Source organism: Mauremys reevesii, linkage group 21, assembly GCF_016161935.1.
Source record: "Mauremys reevesii isolate NIE-2019 linkage group 21, ASM1616193v1, whole genome shotgun sequence".
In the NCBI taxonomy this organism is placed as follows: Eukaryota; Metazoa; Chordata; order Testudines; family Geoemydidae; genus Mauremys; species Mauremys reevesii.
The window spans coordinates 19,453,993-19,471,306 of record NC_052643.1 but is presented as its reverse complement, the minus strand read 5'-3'; the positions used below and the strand labels follow the sequence as shown (position 1 = coordinate 19,471,306).

The window sequence follows — 17,314 nt, the reverse complement described above, 5'->3', positions numbered from 1 at the left end:
ATGCTGTAAGCTGCATAGATCCAACATTTAAATCTTCAGCCCAGCATGCAGGAGCAGTGGAGAAGGCTAATAGACTTGTATCAAGATAGGTATCTCCTATGATTAAGGACCTTGTTCTATATCTTTATTAAAGACCTGATTAGATCACGTCTGCAGTAGTACAAGGTCTAGATTTAGTCAGCCTAGTAGAAAAAATGGTGGTAATTAAATTGGAGAGAGTTCAGTGCAGAGCAACAAAAATGATAAGCAAAAAAGGAGCAACTACATTAGAAACACTGGCAAGATTTGAACCATTTAATCTTGAGAAAAAGTATCCTGACAAAAATATTTAAAAATTGCTAAGGGTTATTAAAAATTAAGCATGGTAATCCATATGATGCTGCTTTACTGAGCAGAATTAAGGAGCACAGGAGGGAACATATATAAGAAGAGCTTATAACCTGATTCTGCCATGCGTAGTCCGGGTAGGTAGTACTTCAAAGCACATGCAGCCCAGTGGCATGTATCAAAGACACTCTGGGTGTGTAGCAGAGAACTCAGAGGCCCCTGCAGCACTTCATCCCTTCCCACTGGGCTCCAGATGCTACACAGCTACAGGATGCAAGGTTTGCACCGGAGCGGGAGGCCAGGCGGACCAGATATATAGTGTCAAGTATCAGAGGGGTAGCCGTGTTAGTCTGGTTCTGTAAAAGCAGCAAAGAATCCTGTGGCACCTTATAGACTAACAGACGTTTTGCAGCATGAGCTTTCGTGGGTGAATACCCACTTCTTTGGATGCACTTCTTCCCCACAGGAGCGTCCCCAAGAAGTAGAGTGCAACCTGCTAAGCCCCTCTGCAGCCTCAGGTCCCTGGAGGAAGCAGAAGCAATCAGGGGGAATCCCTGTTGCCACAAGAACTCAGTTAAGGGACACAGCAAATGAGGAGGCACTAGGGTATCCCCATATAAATAGCCCTCAGCTTATCTAATCCCCCAGGGTTGGGGCAGGACCCCTGGACTTTTGCCTGCTTCCTTCTCCACCATGGAATAATGCATGGGAATTTGTGTTCTCTCCCCACCCCACCACCACAGGGCCACCCAGAGGATTCCGGGGGCCTGGGGTCTTTGGCGGCGGGGGGCCCCTGCTTCGGCGGTAATTCGGCAGCGGGGGGTCCTTCCGTTCCGGGATCCGCCGCCGAAGTGCTCCGAAGATCTGCGGCGGGGGCCCCCCGCCACCGAATTACCGCCGAAGACCCGGCTGCACTTCGGCGGGGGGTCCTTCTGCCCTGGAGCAGAAGGACCCCCCGTTGGCAAAGACCGGGAGCGGAAGAAGCTCCAGGGGCCCGGGCCCCATGAGAGTTTTCCGGGGCCCACGGAGCAAGTGAAGGACCCTGCTCCAGGGGCCCCAAAAACTCTCGTGGGGGCCCCTGTGGGGCCTGGGGCAAATTGTCCCTCTTGTCCCTCCCGGGCGGCCCTGCACCACCAATGCCATAAGGGGATGATCTGGCCCAGTGAAAGCAGCCAGATTTCAGGCTAAGGTACTTCACAGAGGGACGGAGGATGGCAGAATGTGGACTGTAAAGAACTATTTTCTATTTACCTGCACTGTGCTGGTACTCACACCAACAGGCACTACTCCAAAGTAAACATTACACTTTAGACAAAATCTAAACACCCGATGTATATACCAAGTAGCTATATCTACTGACAAACACTAGCCAGCTTCACATAACTTCCCCATTCCCCTATGGACTCCAGAGCCACAGAATTTGGCCTTTTATAAGATACCATGGAATTCAGCATTTCTGTTGTGGAATCCACCATTTTTTGTAGACAGGTGCCAAACGTTATATTTTCAGTCTCCCTGCTCCGCCTTCTGCTCTCCAGCTTTCCCTTACGAGTGTGAAATGCATAGCCCTTGCACTGCTTCATGGAAGTAGGCAGCAGGGGGTCAGGGAGCCAGAACTGGAGTCCAGATTGCAGGCAGAGAGTGAGGGAACCAGAAGTCTAGACTGGCAAGCTAGGAGCCTGGAGAACAGATCAACAGGCAAAATGCATGTAGCCAGGAGATGAGCTATCCCTTCCCATGGCACACACGAGGCAGTGTGGGGGAAGGCAACTGTCAGTCAAGTTGCCTAGAAACCACCCAGGAGCCACGGCCCAGGAAGTAAAAGTGGTCTAGCTAATGATCTGAGAAGGAAAAAAATCCATCCTCAAAAACAATCATTGATGACTATAGATAAGGCTGTTTGAGTTCCTGCTTGAGCATGAAGAGAAAACATACTGCATCAAAATACCTTCCACAAGACAAATCTCTGATTCACACATAAAATACGCCAAAACAGCCAGTTAATGAATTCCTACAACTAGCACTGTTTGATACGGAAGCAGAGACTTATTTGAAATGATTAATAGAGTTCAATATACAACTACATAAAGCATTACAATAGACTATTGGTATGTCAAACTTAGAAAGAGCATCCTGCATCTGCTGGAAGCCCTAGATGAAATCTATTTAATCATCTGAGCCATGTTATTTGCAATTACATTTTTTTTTTTAACATTCAGGATTCCCAAAGTGAATCATGATTAAATGGTTGTAGATCTAAAGAGTCTTCTGTTTTAGTACAAAGTAGAGACCTAAACAACATCCAGCTCCGATTGTGCTGACTCCTTGGAGAAGAATTTTCATCCTTTATGGGTGAAGTTGCTCTTCATTACTGAAGGGATATGAAACTTTAGGAACTTGAAAGATTAATTTGATTCTGAATCTGAATCCTTCTCATGGCATCAGAAGTCGCTCATGGCACAAATAAGACTATCCCATCTCTGGGCCACGCTGTGCATACCCCCTATATTGTTAAATTCCGTAAGTTTTCCTTCTCTGAGTATTGTTCTATGAAGAGATTATTTCAGTCAGATCTTTTGGCACATTCCTCCCGCTGCCCAATGGCATGATTGCCATGACCAATGCTCAGGCTTCATTCTTAACACATGTCCAAATATTTCTATTCTCTTTTTTAAAGATAAAAGGTTACTGAACTATCTGATGGATCTTGGCCTTTGTTATTCATAGAATCTAAGGTCAGAAGGGAGCATTGTGATCATTTGGTTTGATCTCCTGGATAGCATGGGGCAGAGAACTGCCCCAGGATAATTTCTAGAGCAGATCTTTAAGAAAACATCCAAACTTGATTTTAAAATTGTCATTGATGGAGAATCCACCATGACACTTGGTAAATTGTTAAAATAGTTAAATACTCTCACCATTAAAAAGGTATGCCTTATTTCCAAATAAATTAATTCCATGTAATGGCTAGTATTTTTCTAGTGCATTTGCTTTCTAAGGCTTTTAGATGTCTGTCTGTATCTTTATTGCCTGCTTTCACATCCATATGTTAAGATGGAAATAACATTTGAATTGAAGATTCAGTGATTGATCTTTAAGTTGCCAATTTTTGATAACCAAATCTTCTTTAAGCTGGTAAGTGCCTCTGTCACCTTGCCAATTTGTGACGTTATTTCCTTCCGGACATCCCCACTGGCTTGCATGTTACTGTCAACATATGTAAATTAACTCATTTCTTGTATTCCTTTGCCTTCTAAAGTAATGCTTGGGTAGGGAGTTGCTGGGCCTCTCGTTAGATTTGTTTTTTCCTAACTTTTTTTGCAATGCTGCAGTCTTTCAGTCTTCGCATGAGTTAAAAGAGCAACGTCAGCAGCAAATTCTAAATCTAGTATACTGTTGTTGATGCCTGTGTTATATCCGTCTACACTTCTTCTCATAATGAAGTCAATGCCAATACCAACCAGTAGCAGTGCAAAAATGCATTTTTATATGACACCAGTGTCTACATTGAACCATACTCTCAAGTCCGCATTTACTTTAACTGTGGATGCTGCACCTTTATACAAAGCCTTGGTTATATTATTTTTGTTTGCATGCTGCTTCAATATGTTCCTCAGTCAATCATGATGTAGGCTTTCAAATGATTTCTTAAAATCTATGAAGTTAATAAGTTGTTTTTGCCATTCAATGTTCTCCTCCATTATTCATAGGGTGAAAATCTGGTCAACACATGGCCCTCTCAATTGAAATTTACCATGTTCTTCCTTTAACTCTGCCTCAATCGCATCCTTTATTCTGCTTAAGAAGAAAACTTAACCTATCACAGAAAAGAGTGCAACATTGCACTAGTTGTAGCAATTGCTTTAGGTCACCTTTCTTTGGTATTTTGACTATAATGCTATTTTCCTTTGTTCTGGAGGCTTTTCCTGCTCCCATATTTGTTGACGAGTTCAATGATTTCATTGATGGTCTCATTACTGCAGCTTTCAGCACTTCCCTAGTGACTTGAGCTTCATCTGCAGCTTTCGCAAGTTTTAACATTTCTATTGAGTCTTTCACATCTATGTTTGTGATGCGAAATGTTATGAAAATGTTTTGCCCAACTCTCGTTGTGTTCTCTAACTGGAGGCGTCTCATTTCTTTGCCAAAGCCGGTGCTTTGTGTTGTATTGGTCTTTTCTGCACCTCCTGAAATTGCTCCATCTGTCGCTCTCTTTTTCTGTTGCTAAAGTCTTTCCTTAGTCATCCCTCACAGACACTTCAGCTGACACAAACTTGCCAGTCAGGACTTTGTTGAGCTGATTAAGTGTTTTAGTCTCACCTCTTTCAGCAGCCTCTTGAGCATCTTTGGCATTCCTCTCTGTGTATTTCTTTTTGTCTCCTCACACACTGCCTTTTATCCTCTTGTATATAGATTTTTGCTGCTTCCTTTCTCTGGACACATTTTTGAAGAGTTTGCTTTGGCTAGTTTCCTTTCTTTCACGTAGCTGCATGTGTCTTCACTTATCCAGACTTTAGGCATCCTTGTCTGAAACTAGCTACAGTTGTTGTGGAATCTAGGATATCAACGTATATAGATGGTCAGTCTGGTTCCTAGTCACTCAGTCTGGGAAATTCCAAATCACTTTATGGATATCTTTGGATGGTAATAGTGTTCTGCCAATTATGAGCCCTAATGCCAAGCACATTTCTACTAGTCTTTCACCATTTTGAATTTGGGAACCAAGGCCATGCTTGCCCATTGCTTTGTTTACCTGATATGAAACTTGGAAAATCTTTCCCCTGCTCTTCCATCCAAACTTATCAGCCCTACAGACCCACAGCAGTGACCCCTGGCTCTGCCCTTATCCGAAGTGAGAGACAAAGAGCTCATTCTGTTTAGCTTAACAAAAAGAAGATTGAGAGGTGACTTGATTACAATCTATAATTGGATAGAAAATACTGGCTGCTAAAGAGATCTTTAGTCTAGCAGAGAAAGGCAGAACAAGAACCAATGGTCGGAAGTGGAAGCAAGACAAATTCAAATTAAAAATAAGTTAAAGTAGAACAGTGAGGATCATTAACCATTAGAACAAAAGTAACAAAGGGATTGTCGATTCCCAGCACTTGCTCTTTCCAAGTTAAGACTGGGTGCCTTTCTGGAGGCTATTCTTTAGTCAAACAAATTATTGCGCTCAGAACAGGTTACTGGGGTGACATTTAATGGCCTATGATGTAAAGGAGGTCAGAGTACATGACCTAAGGGTCCCTTCTGACCTTAAACTCTATGACTACGCAATAGCTGAAGTAGACTCTTTTCACATAATGGGTTTATTTTAAAAAATGGCTGAAGACAAATTGCTATCTATAGTCATGAGTGTCCTAATCAATGGTCACAGCTCTTTAGAAGGACTTCCTGGTGACTGTTTTTGGTAGTCTGCATTTTAATGTTCACTGCAGTCAATTAAACCATGCCGTGAAAAACCTGAGCAAAGAGTTTACAGAATTTCTAGTATAGTAACTTTTCTTTGCTCATCGTAATAAAAAATATTGGTATTAGACATTAAAATTACAGAGCAAAATTGCATCTCTGGTGTAATATAACAAAACCCATTTTATGCTATTTTAAACATAATAAACTCAATAATGTGTATTGCAAAACGTAATACTGATAAAGTGCCCAGAAGAAACTTCAGTATGGTAGGGTAATCCATTGAACTCAAGTGGTCTTGTAAATTCAGTAAACAGTAAATTCTGCAACACAATACCAGATGCAGAAAAAATATCTGGGCTCACATTTTCCTTTAGCACATCATTCCTAAAGTCACCATCTCAAGGCTACAGTAAAACAGGAAAGGATAGTACACTAGGTTAGGCTGCAGTACCATCACTATGCTGATGATACTCAGCTGTATTTCTGTTTCATCAGACACAGATGGTGCAATTTTTTTTAAACTTTCCCAAATTCTGGTCTAGATTGGGATTTGGATGGCAGCAAACTGTCTGATGCTCAATCTGGATAAAAGAGAGATGGTGCTAGTTAAGGGCCCGATTCAGCAAATTATTTAAGCATGTGCTTAACTTTACCCACATGAATACTCCCAATGACATCAACAGAATTACTGACATACTTGATGTTAAGCAAATGTTTAAGTGTCTTGCTGAATTTGGGGCTCACTGGTATAACAATTAAAGGGAATGTTGCAGGTAATATACTGCCCATTTTGTTACTAAACGTTATCACTTCTAGATGGCCAGACAGCTGTAGTGGTCAAAAGTTCTTTTAGTTTGCACTTGGCAAAAAGATTGTGACCATTCCGTGCCACGGTACTCTAGACCTTTGTCACTTTTGGATGCGGTTATTGTAATGCACTTGATTTGGGCATCAGTATAGATTTACCATTGTTATATGTGCCTAGAGACACTGATTATACACCGCCATCAAGTACAATAGGAGTTATAGCCACATAGCTGAGAGCAGCATTGGGTCTGTTAGAACAGGAACATGGTATAAACTGAAAACAACCAAACAATCCCATCAATAAAGGTTATTTAAATATATTAATGACACTCATGAGGCCTCCATCAGGAATGATCTTTCTAGGAAAGGGATGTACACACATGCACGTGTGTGGGAGCATGCCCCCGCCCACACACAATTCTCTAATCACTTTCCTAGAATGGAGTTTTCCTTAATGCTTGTTAAGCCCTTTCCTCATTTTGATCTTAAGTATGGGGTAAACCTGTCTTGTATTTTGGGGGGCTTAATGATGCAAAGCAAATCATGCGTAATAGAGGCTCAACTATTTGGGCAGCCAAGGTCACTTCCCCATTTGGCAAAATTAGAAAATAAAATGAGATTTAAATAAATGCATCTTTTCTCCACTTCCCCATTCAGAATATTAATGCAATTGAATAGATTTTCCTGATGCATGATTCAAGAAGAGGCAACTGCTCCAAGGAGTCACTGTGTAGTGCAAACATATGTATTCTAGGAGAGAACTGATAAGCTACATCAGCATCAGGACTTTGAACAGCCCAGCAAAGAACAGCAGAACAATAAGAGGCACTTTCAAAACATGCCTTGAATTAGGGTCCAATCCTGCCCCTGCTGAAGTCAGTGTAAATTCCACTACTGTTTCCATTAGGAGGAAGATCAGGTCATTCGAGTAAAATCAGGTCAAGTTACAGTGCCCTACCTGAAATCCTGAACGACAGTCACCAAGTAGTAAGTGCCTATTCATCATGCAGACGTGAAGGCACTGATGCTTACCCATTTCTAAGAGAGAGATGACTTGCAAATGATTAGCAACCCATGCCTGAGATGTTTGCACGCCTTTGTAATCAACTGCTATAGAAAAGTGTGCACCCTGGAAAAACATTTTCCAACACTTCAATATCTTCAACAACAATCTGACTCCTTAACTATATTCTGATGAAGTGAAGCCACATTTAGATTTTACTAAAAACTATAATACTGATTTTAGGGGGAAAATAGGAATTCAGCAAATATACATATAGTATTTACAACTTTACATTAACAGGAGCAATTAATGGAAGCACTGCTCTTTCACTGTTCCTTCCCCTGAAAGGCAAACCCTTTGTTCTCCTACCTCCACTCCCTGGACCTTCAGTTTCATGTGATCCTCTCTGGTGGTTTTCCCATCTTTCCTCTTTTTCCAGCAATATCCATCTTTCCTGTATTTCACCTTCTTCCTGTTGTACAGTATCATAGAACCATTCTGTGGTCTGAAAACAAGAAACGGATGAATTATGTAAAGAAACACACTAGAAAAATTTATGATGAAAGATATTTAGACCGCAAAGTCTCTACAGAAAAGCAATATTCTACATTTGGCTTAACATAATTTTTCACCTTTGATTGCTACTCACCAGATTAACTATGTTTTATGGTCTGCAAAAATTTACTTGAGATTTTGTACCTAATGAATTAAATGTGTCAATGATAGTTATAAAAAAATAACCCGTTAGTACTATCCACTGTCTGACCATGATATATTACCCATAGGCTGAGCTATGCTCTAAAAATAGAAGAAAAAGAAGGTGAAAGAGAAAGGATACTGGTTATTTTATGGTACACAGTCTCTCATCTAGTTTTAAAGGAACTTCTACCACATCTTTTAATCCATCAACCAGGATTAGGTAATAAGAAGGTTTAACAGCAGTTGAATGAATATGTTAGCAAAAAATAAATAGAAAAGGCATTCATTTATACCAGAATACATGGTATTCATTGCACGCACTTTAGATCAATGTTAGATCTAAAATAGCTCTTTCATTTGTGTTCATCATCTTAATTTCAAAGCTACCTGAACACATTTTCCACTTAGGACTCATCTATGGAAGTTTTGGGATATCAATAGGTAACCGTAACTATTTGTCCAATATACAGTAGTTAATATCTTTTTGGTACACTACAATATTTTGTTGAAATGTTTCATCATATGCTAAACTGATATAGCAGAAATGCCATTTTTCCGTAACAAAAAAAATCACTAAAAGGACACCATGCATCACATGCAGACATCAGTAATGTAGATGGTTGCAAAAATTTACAGTGGTACATTAGTCACAGTAATTTGGCTTTGGAACACCAAGAACAGAAAGAAATACAACAACATTAGCAGCGGCAGCAGCAATAAACAACTTTCATAGAAAAGCTTTCGCCGGCGACATTTGATAAAGTAAAACTCCTGAACTTGTATAAACAAAACAAATTAACATACAGAAAACGTTGAGGAAAAATCTACACAATATACTGCACACCAATTTCTACAGAATTCAATTTTAAAAAACATTTTTCTGTCTGGGCACCTGTATTTTCAGAAGGAGCAAAGAATTATTTGGAACTAACAAATGCTACTAAACATTTTCAGTGCCAGCAGAGTTTCAATATAGCTCCCAGCCAAGAAAGCTCTTTAAACAAGCCAAATTAAGTGGTCTGTTTTATACAATATTGGCTTGTGGTTTCAAAGCCACACCAGAGGTGAAGAAAGCAATACTTAGACTAGCCGGAAAAATCCCCCACCCCTACTTTTATGCTTCACACGTAGCCATTGCAACAAGATAAACAGAAGAATATCATCTTATTCAGATGGTCACACTCCAGTTTCTGTAAAAATGCAGAGTGCCACTATTTGAAAGTGGTTACACAAAACAGTATTTTATTACATAGGAATAATGCAGTAACAAAACAGTAACTGTTGTAAATGGGGTTAATAATAATTCACACCAACACTGGACTAAGTACTCAATTAAGTTCAGGTCATCATTATACACCATATGCTATTGACAGGTTTCTTCTGAGCCTTACCCCGGCTGAAAAGATCTAGACTAAGCTAATATCCTCGTCTTTATTGTATGTCAAAACAAGGCGCATAAACAGTGTGGAGAGATTGTGACAAAACATACCTGTTCTCTGCTTCTGCACCTGGTCCTCACCTTCATGTAGATAAGTAAAGCCATGTTCAGTCTGAAATATTACCTAATCTGCCTCCCGTCTCTTTCCCTAAATAATGCCCTGCAAGGTATACAGAATCATACCCACCATATGGAACACAACTAACATGGACAAGAAACTACTTCAAATTTCTTTCACCATGAAGATGAACTGACCATATCCAAGCAACATGACTGAATTCTATTTATAAATATAGAGAAAAGACACCCTAGCAGCCAGTTTCCTGTCACTTTTAAGCCAAACAATAATTTCGCCATATTGGCATTTCTTCTGTGACACCTAAATACACTAACCAAATTCTGTCACCACCTCGTTTGCAAAAAGGGAGTGGGGAACATGACTCTGTGCCTTGTACTGGGTCAAGGTACTGTGAGCACCTGAATAAAACAAAGGATCATGTACAGCCTCCGTGCACAATTCTCCAAAGGCAAAGTTGCTAGGAACTGAGGTGGCTGTTCCAGAGTCTGGGCTGTGAGTAATTAATACTATGCAAACCCATACTGCTCTAACCTGCTACTCAGACGGGCAGGAGCATCGAGATGAGCATCTCCAATTTCTCTGATTTTTTCTTTGTTTGCTTAGGCTTTTATTAACATTTTCACACACACCTTGGTAGCACCTAAAGGCCTCATCCAGGTGGATGCCAAAACACAAGTTACAGTCCCAGCCCCAAAGAGCTTCCAGTCTGACTAGCGCATGGTCATGAAATGTTTCCATAGCAACCTTGTTGCACACCTGCATTACTCTTTGTTAATATTTATACTTGGATAGCACCCAGAGGCTACAATCAGCCCCAGTACAAACATACATGAAGTTTCTGTCCAAAAGAGTTCAAACCCTAAGAAAACCAGTAACACAAAGAGCAGGAGAAGAGATGGTTATAGTTTCAGGTCTACATGGGCAATTCCTAAGTGCCAGCTATTCTCATCTGCCCCAAGACATCATTCATTAAGCATCTCAGCAGAGATGGGTCTCGAGGAGAGGTTTGAAGGAGAAGAGAGCAAGGAGACTTATGGATCAGACTTATGCTGAGAAACTAAATGGATTCTTTGCTTCAGTCTTCACGGCTGAGGATGTTAGGGAGATTCCCAAACCTGAGCTGGCTTTTGTAGGTGACAAATCTGAGGAACTGTCACAGATTGAAGTATCACTAGAGGAGGTTTTGGAATTAATTGATAAACTCAACATTAACAAGTCACCGGGACCAGATGGCATTCACCCAAGAGTTCTGAAAGAACTCAAATGTGAAGTTGCGGAACTATTAACTAAGGTTTTTAACCTGTCCTTTAAATCAGCTTCTGTACCCATTGACTGGAAGTTAGCTAATGTAACGCCAATATTTAAAAAGGGCTCTAGAGGTGATCCCGGCAATTACAGACCGGTAAGTCTAACGTCGGTACCGGGCAAATTAGTCGAAACAATAGTTAAGAATAAAATTGTCAGACACATAGAAAAACATAAACTGTTGAGCAATAGTCAACATGGTTTCTGTAAAGAGAAATAGTGTCTTACTAATCTATTCTTTGAAGGGGTCAACAAACATGTGGACAAGGGGGATCCGGTGGACATAGTGTACTTAGATTTCCAGAAAGCCTTTGACAAGGTCCCTCACCAGAGGCTCTTACGTAAATTAAGCTGTCATGGGATAAAAGGAAAGGTCCTTTCATGGATTGAGAACTGGTTAAAGGACAGGGAACAAAGGGTAGGAATTAATGGTAAATTCTCAGAATGGAGAGAGGTAACTAGTGGTGTTCCCCAAGGGTCAGTCCTAGGACCAATCCTATTCAATTTATTCATAAATGATCTGGAGAAAGGGGTAAACAGTGAGGTGGCAAAGTTTGCAGATGATACTAAACTACTCAAGATAGTTAAGACCAAAGCAGATTGTGAAGAACTTCAAAAAATCTCACAAAACTAAGTGATTGGGCAACAAAATGGCAAATGAAATTTAATATGGATAAATGTAAAGTAATGCACATTGGAAAAAATAACCCCAACTGTACATACAATATGATGGGGGCTAATTTAGCTACAACGAGTCAGGAAAAAGATCTTGGAGTCATTGTGGATAGTTCTCTGAAGATGTCCACACAGTGCGCAGAGGAGGTCAAAAAAGCAAACAGGATGTTAGGAATCATTAAAAAGGGGATAGAGAATAAGACTGAGAATATATTATTGCCCTTATATAAATCCATGGTACGCCCACATCTCGAATACTGTGTACAGATGTGGTCTCCTCACCTCAAAAAAGATATTCTAGCACTAGAAAAGGTTCAGAAAAGGGCAACTAAAATGATTAGGGGGGTTAGAGAGGGTCCCATATGAGGAAAGATTAAAGAGGCTAGGACTCTTCAGCTTGGAAAAGAGAAGACTAAGGGGGGATATGGTAGAGGTATATAAAATCATGAGTGATGTTGAGAAAGTGGATAAGGAAAAGTTATTTACTTATTCCCATAATACAAGAACTAGGGGTCACCAAATGAAATTAATAGGCAGCAGGTTTAAAACAAATAAAAGGACGTTCTTCTTCATGCAGCGCACAGTCAAATTGTGGAACTCCTTACCTGAGGAGGTTGTGAAGGCTAGGACTATAACAATGTTTAAAAGGGGACTGGATAAATTCATGGTGGCTAAGTCCATAAATGGCTATTAGCTAGGATGGGTAAGAATGGTGTCCCTAGCCTCTGTTTGTCAGAGGATGGAGATGGATGGCAGGAGGGATAGCTCAGTGGTTTCAGCATTGGCCTGCTAAACCCAGGGTTGTGAGTTCAATCCTTGAGGGGGCCACTTAGGGATCTGGGGCAAAAATTGGTCCTGCTAGTGAAGGCAGGGGGCTGGACTCGATGACCTTTCAAGGTCCCTTCCAGTTCTAGGAGATTGGTATATCTCCAATTATTACCTTAGGAGAGAGATCACTTGATCATTACCTGTTAGGTTCACTCCCTCTGGGGCACCTGGCATTGGCCACTGTCGGTAGACAGATACTGGGCTAGATGGACCTTTGGTCTGACCCGGTACGGCCGTTCTTATGTTCTTATGTAGTTCAGGGAGGATGTTCCATGCAGACAGGACAGAATGGAAGGAGGTGCCGAGAGAGTAACAGTAAGTGACAAGAAGGAATAAGTAAAAAGAGGCAGATTTGTGAATGGCCCCGAAGGTGAAAACAAGAAACTCGAATGTGATGCAGTGAAACAGTTGTACCCAATGGAAGGGTTCAAAGAGGTGGTGATATGGTCAGAGCAGTGGAAAAGGAAGGCAATCCACAGACCTGCCTCTTGTATGGACTGGAGAGTGGGAATAGGGAAGCCAGAGAGGAGGTGGTTTTAGTTATCAAGATCAGAGAGGGGGAAGGCCTGAATGAGAATTTTGGTGGTCTGGACAGGAAGAAAAGGGTGAACCTTAGACATTTGTATTGATTTTGTATTCTGTGTTTACAGTGCATGAATACACGATTTTACATTTAAAATATAACAAAATATTAATTGTATTCTTAACAAAAGATACCTGAGTGCTTTCCAAAGCCAGTGAAACAGCAAAAGAAATATAAAGAAAGGAGCCCAATGATCACTTAGCCACTACTATAATATCACAAGGTGGCAGTTACATAGCCCTTTTCATCTGAGCATCTCCTAGCACTCTTTATATATGCCACAGGGCCATTTTCATACCTACAATATTTTTTCACCATCAGCCTTCTAGCAAAGTGTCTCAGGCATCTTGTAATAAGATCTCAACTGAGCAGAATAATGTCAAACGTCTTACACTCCTTCCCGCTAATCTTACTGTGCAGCAGGATAACTGCTACCTGTTTCCACTCCTAAGCATCTGAGGCAGAGCTGGATGTCACCAGGAAGCTTTCACCCCGACTATCTCTAGCTGAAGGGCTTTATGAACATTTTGATATAATCTAATTACAATTAACTGGATTAAATTTGGCACTCTCATTCTCAAGACCAAATCTACCACTTTTTGAGTGGACCAGAACTACGGATTCTTAAAGTTGCTTCCATGCTCTATTGCTACACAACCTTCTGAAAAATTAACCTTTTAGCGTCAACGAAACTACAGTCTTGATTTGACAGAGCTGCAGATAGTGCTGGATTAATTGACTAAAGATATTACATATGTTGTTAGTGTTTATTCTACAAAGTTCTAGTCACTTCACCTGTCAACTCAAACTCTCTTCAAAACCTCAAAGACTGGTGTTTGTCATACCCGCTGAAGTATGCCGCGTGGCGAAGAAAGTGGTGATGGGACAGCTCCAGTCACTTCTGGAGTCCATAAAACTCCTCAGTCCTGATCAGCTCGGTTTCAGCACTTAGATACTATGGTGAAATAGAAAAACCTATGCAAGATGGATTTAGATTAGGATACTGCATGGAGATGGTATCAATACCTTTGACTGATGATTTACTTCTAGTGATAGATGTCAAAAGGCATCTCAGTGGTTTCTGATACCTTTGACTGGAATGTTATGTTGGTGTGGATTGGGTGGCTCTGCAAGGGTTCTGCTCCTTCCTCACTCAGATTTCACAGGGTGACGATGAGTAATTTCTCTTCTTCCCTGATAATGCTCTAATACGTGGCTGTCGAGGGCTTCAGTCCCACCAGCCCTTCTGTTCACTGTGCATGCAAGTCTTTGGGTGAGAGTGAGGAATTATGATTAAGGATAAGATTCTGTCATGGTTATTTTTAGTAAAAGTCACGGATAGGTCATGGGCATTAAACAAAACTCATGGAAGCCGTGACCTGTCTGTGATTTTTGCTGCTGCTGTTCCACGGTTCCCCTCACCACCGTGGTGGCTGGGAGCTGTGGGGTTCGGAGCTGCAGGGTGACCATATTTGCCAAAGAGAAAACAGGACACCCCAGCTGCTCACCTGGGGAGTCTCCCTCCCCCCATGCGACACTGTCACTGGAACCTTTCAGGGAGCCCCCCTGGCTGCCAGCTCCAGAGTCCTGCAGCCCCAGAGGTTGAAACGGAAAAGATCATGGAGGTCTCTGGAAGTCATGGATTTTGTGACTTCCATAACCTCCGTGACATAAATGTAGCCTTACTTATGATCTGTAATGTGCATACAACAATTCTATTATTCCTTTTCATCAGCCCAAATGTTTCTGTTTACTTGCTTTCTCAGATTATCACTAGCACTATCAATACAATCTTAGTTTCTTTATGGTATTGTTTGATTGGATATGCTGAACTGATGAAGGGTGAGACACAGTCATTTTGACTTTGATTTTGTTACAGCTACTTTTGTCACAAGGAACTACACAAAACACTAAATATAGAAATCAATCATGAAAAGTTCTACACACCCACTTGATTGGGCTGAGTAATTTTTTGATGGGTGATTAGAATATCATTCATTTTCTCATTACCATCATCATTAAAGCATGAGTGGGTGACCAGATTGTGTACCTGGCCTAGTACAATTTCATGATGATTTTGCAAGGCTGAAATAAATAAAAGCTCTTTAACACACACACACACACACACACACACACACACACACACACACACCTTTCCTTCTATTACACAGCACGGAACAGAGTAAGATATCACTGGACGACAACACAGCTAATATGGTTTGGTTAAAAATCTAGTAAGTTACAACCTTCTGTTCCCCTTTTCTCTATTTAAAAAAAATGCCTTTTACAAATCTTGGGAAAGTCTCTGACTTTGATAGCACTGTTTCAAGTTGGTTTAATGCCTATAGAAAACAGCTGTTTCTTGGGTGTCTTCATAAAAATGAGAAACAATTTTAACCTGATATAAATTGTTCCTATATTTCTCTCTTGTTGTAAGAAAAAACAGAGAAGGTATGTCTCCTGTGCTTATCTCTGTCTCACACAAACAGAGCCAGGAGTAATAAATTGATGGTTACAGCAAGGCTGAAGAGATCAAGATCTGATACAAATCCTCAGAATGCACCATTGGTATATTACAAAACCCAATCTCATCTAAAGGTTTTGCCTGTATACATATATTCAGGAATACCACTCAAACTTTTACAGGATATTCGAGATTTTAGGAGGAAGAAAGTTGCATAACTGAACTTAGATTCTTCTGTGATCATAGTTTCTTACTGGACTATTCTAGTTTATGTTTATAGGAGGTTTGTAAGGGAAATAAATTAAACCTGTGCAGCATTTGGTCAGATATGAAAAGCAATTCTTTTTTTTTATTCTTCACCTGGAACCATAGCAATAATAGGTAGTACTAGAATGGAAACACCAATTTACTTATTTGATTAGCTCCTAGTTTGCAGCTCCACAGCCATCTTCATTTCATTAAAATAAGTCTATACTGGAAATAATAAAATAGTATTTTAATATTATTGCATAATGGAAAGAATACGAACCAAAATAATCTACAAATATTGTACGCTCTAGCTCCGCTTGCAGTTTTACTGCTGATATAGGGTAAGGCTAATTAAAAGAATGCTGGGAACGTATTTGTCATGTTTCACATACAAGTGATTTTCAGTATTTTAAAACCAGACATGGTTCTGATAATAATTACTCAATTACTATATTTACAGAAAACCAGTAATTCAAAAATTACTTTTTGCTTTTAACTACACATGTATACTATATTTGTGCCAGCTTTCCATCAATAGAAAGCATCACAGTTATTAAAACTAGGTAATATTTCTTTGTTTGTGCATGTTAATATCTAGAAATGAAATGTATTCACTAATGTCTGATAAACCAAAAATATCTCCTTGTTATCGCCTTGATAATTCTGACCCATAGTTGAGCATGTAATTAGCTGTGACATAAGGTCTGTCAAATTTTGAAATCTTGGAGTCTAATTATTGTTTTAAGTGGAAATTTTATTCTCATGTTCTAGTTACATCAGATGGGTCTTAAAGGGATATATTTATCTATACATACACATCTCAGAATGTTTAAGCAAATATTGGCATGCCTTGTTCCTAAGTTTCCTCTGCATAAGGAGGCCTGATGGGTTCTGAGAGCTTGGGGAGGGGAAGTCAGGGGAGCCCAAGGCCGGTGGAGTCTCAGAGCCTAAAGGGGGAAAGTGGGGGACAGGTGGACAGGCAGTAGGAGCCCTAGGCCTGTGGGGGGCTCTGGGACCTGAGGTGGGGAGAGGCAGTGGGAGTGCAAAGCCTGTGGGGGCCCTGGGAGACTGGAACAGCCCTCCTCCCTCCCCATCATTTCCTTACTAGCCAGAGTGCCCTTCCCTCCTGAGTGCCTAGGTGCCATGAAGAGAGCAGAGATGGAGGAGGCAGACCAGCACTCCCCAGAGGCCAGCCGCAGGAATTGCACCTGCTGCTCTGAGCGCAGCCAATGTGAGGGCAAGGGAGATGGGACAGAGCAGATGAGGTTTGTGCAGCCTGTGAGATGCAGGCCCCCAGGATGCTCTGGTGATGCTGAGCTGAGGCCTAGTGTGCTGCGTGGGGCCCGGTTGATACTGTTCAGAGGGCCTGTGGCCAAGTGAGGTTAATGGAAAAGTGGTTTCTGTTTCCACATGTTTTTATCCTTTAAGGTCCCTTACTCCTCTGC

General features: G+C 40.9%; 1 protein-coding gene across 3 annotated transcripts in view; it reads right to left on the bottom strand.

Annotated features, from left to right (window-relative positions):
- Positions 1-17,314, bottom strand: part of CAMTA1 (calmodulin binding transcription activator 1) — an 833,035-nt gene that overhangs the window by 501,316 nt on the left and 314,405 nt on the right. For all 3 annotated transcript variants that reach the window (XM_039508612.1, XM_039508610.1, XM_039508611.1), the window contains one exon: positions 7,919-8,054. In XM_039508612.1, the coding sequence (XP_039364546.1) occupies positions 7,919-8,054 (136 nt within the window). The remainder of the gene's footprint in view (positions 1-7,918; positions 8,055-17,314) is intronic.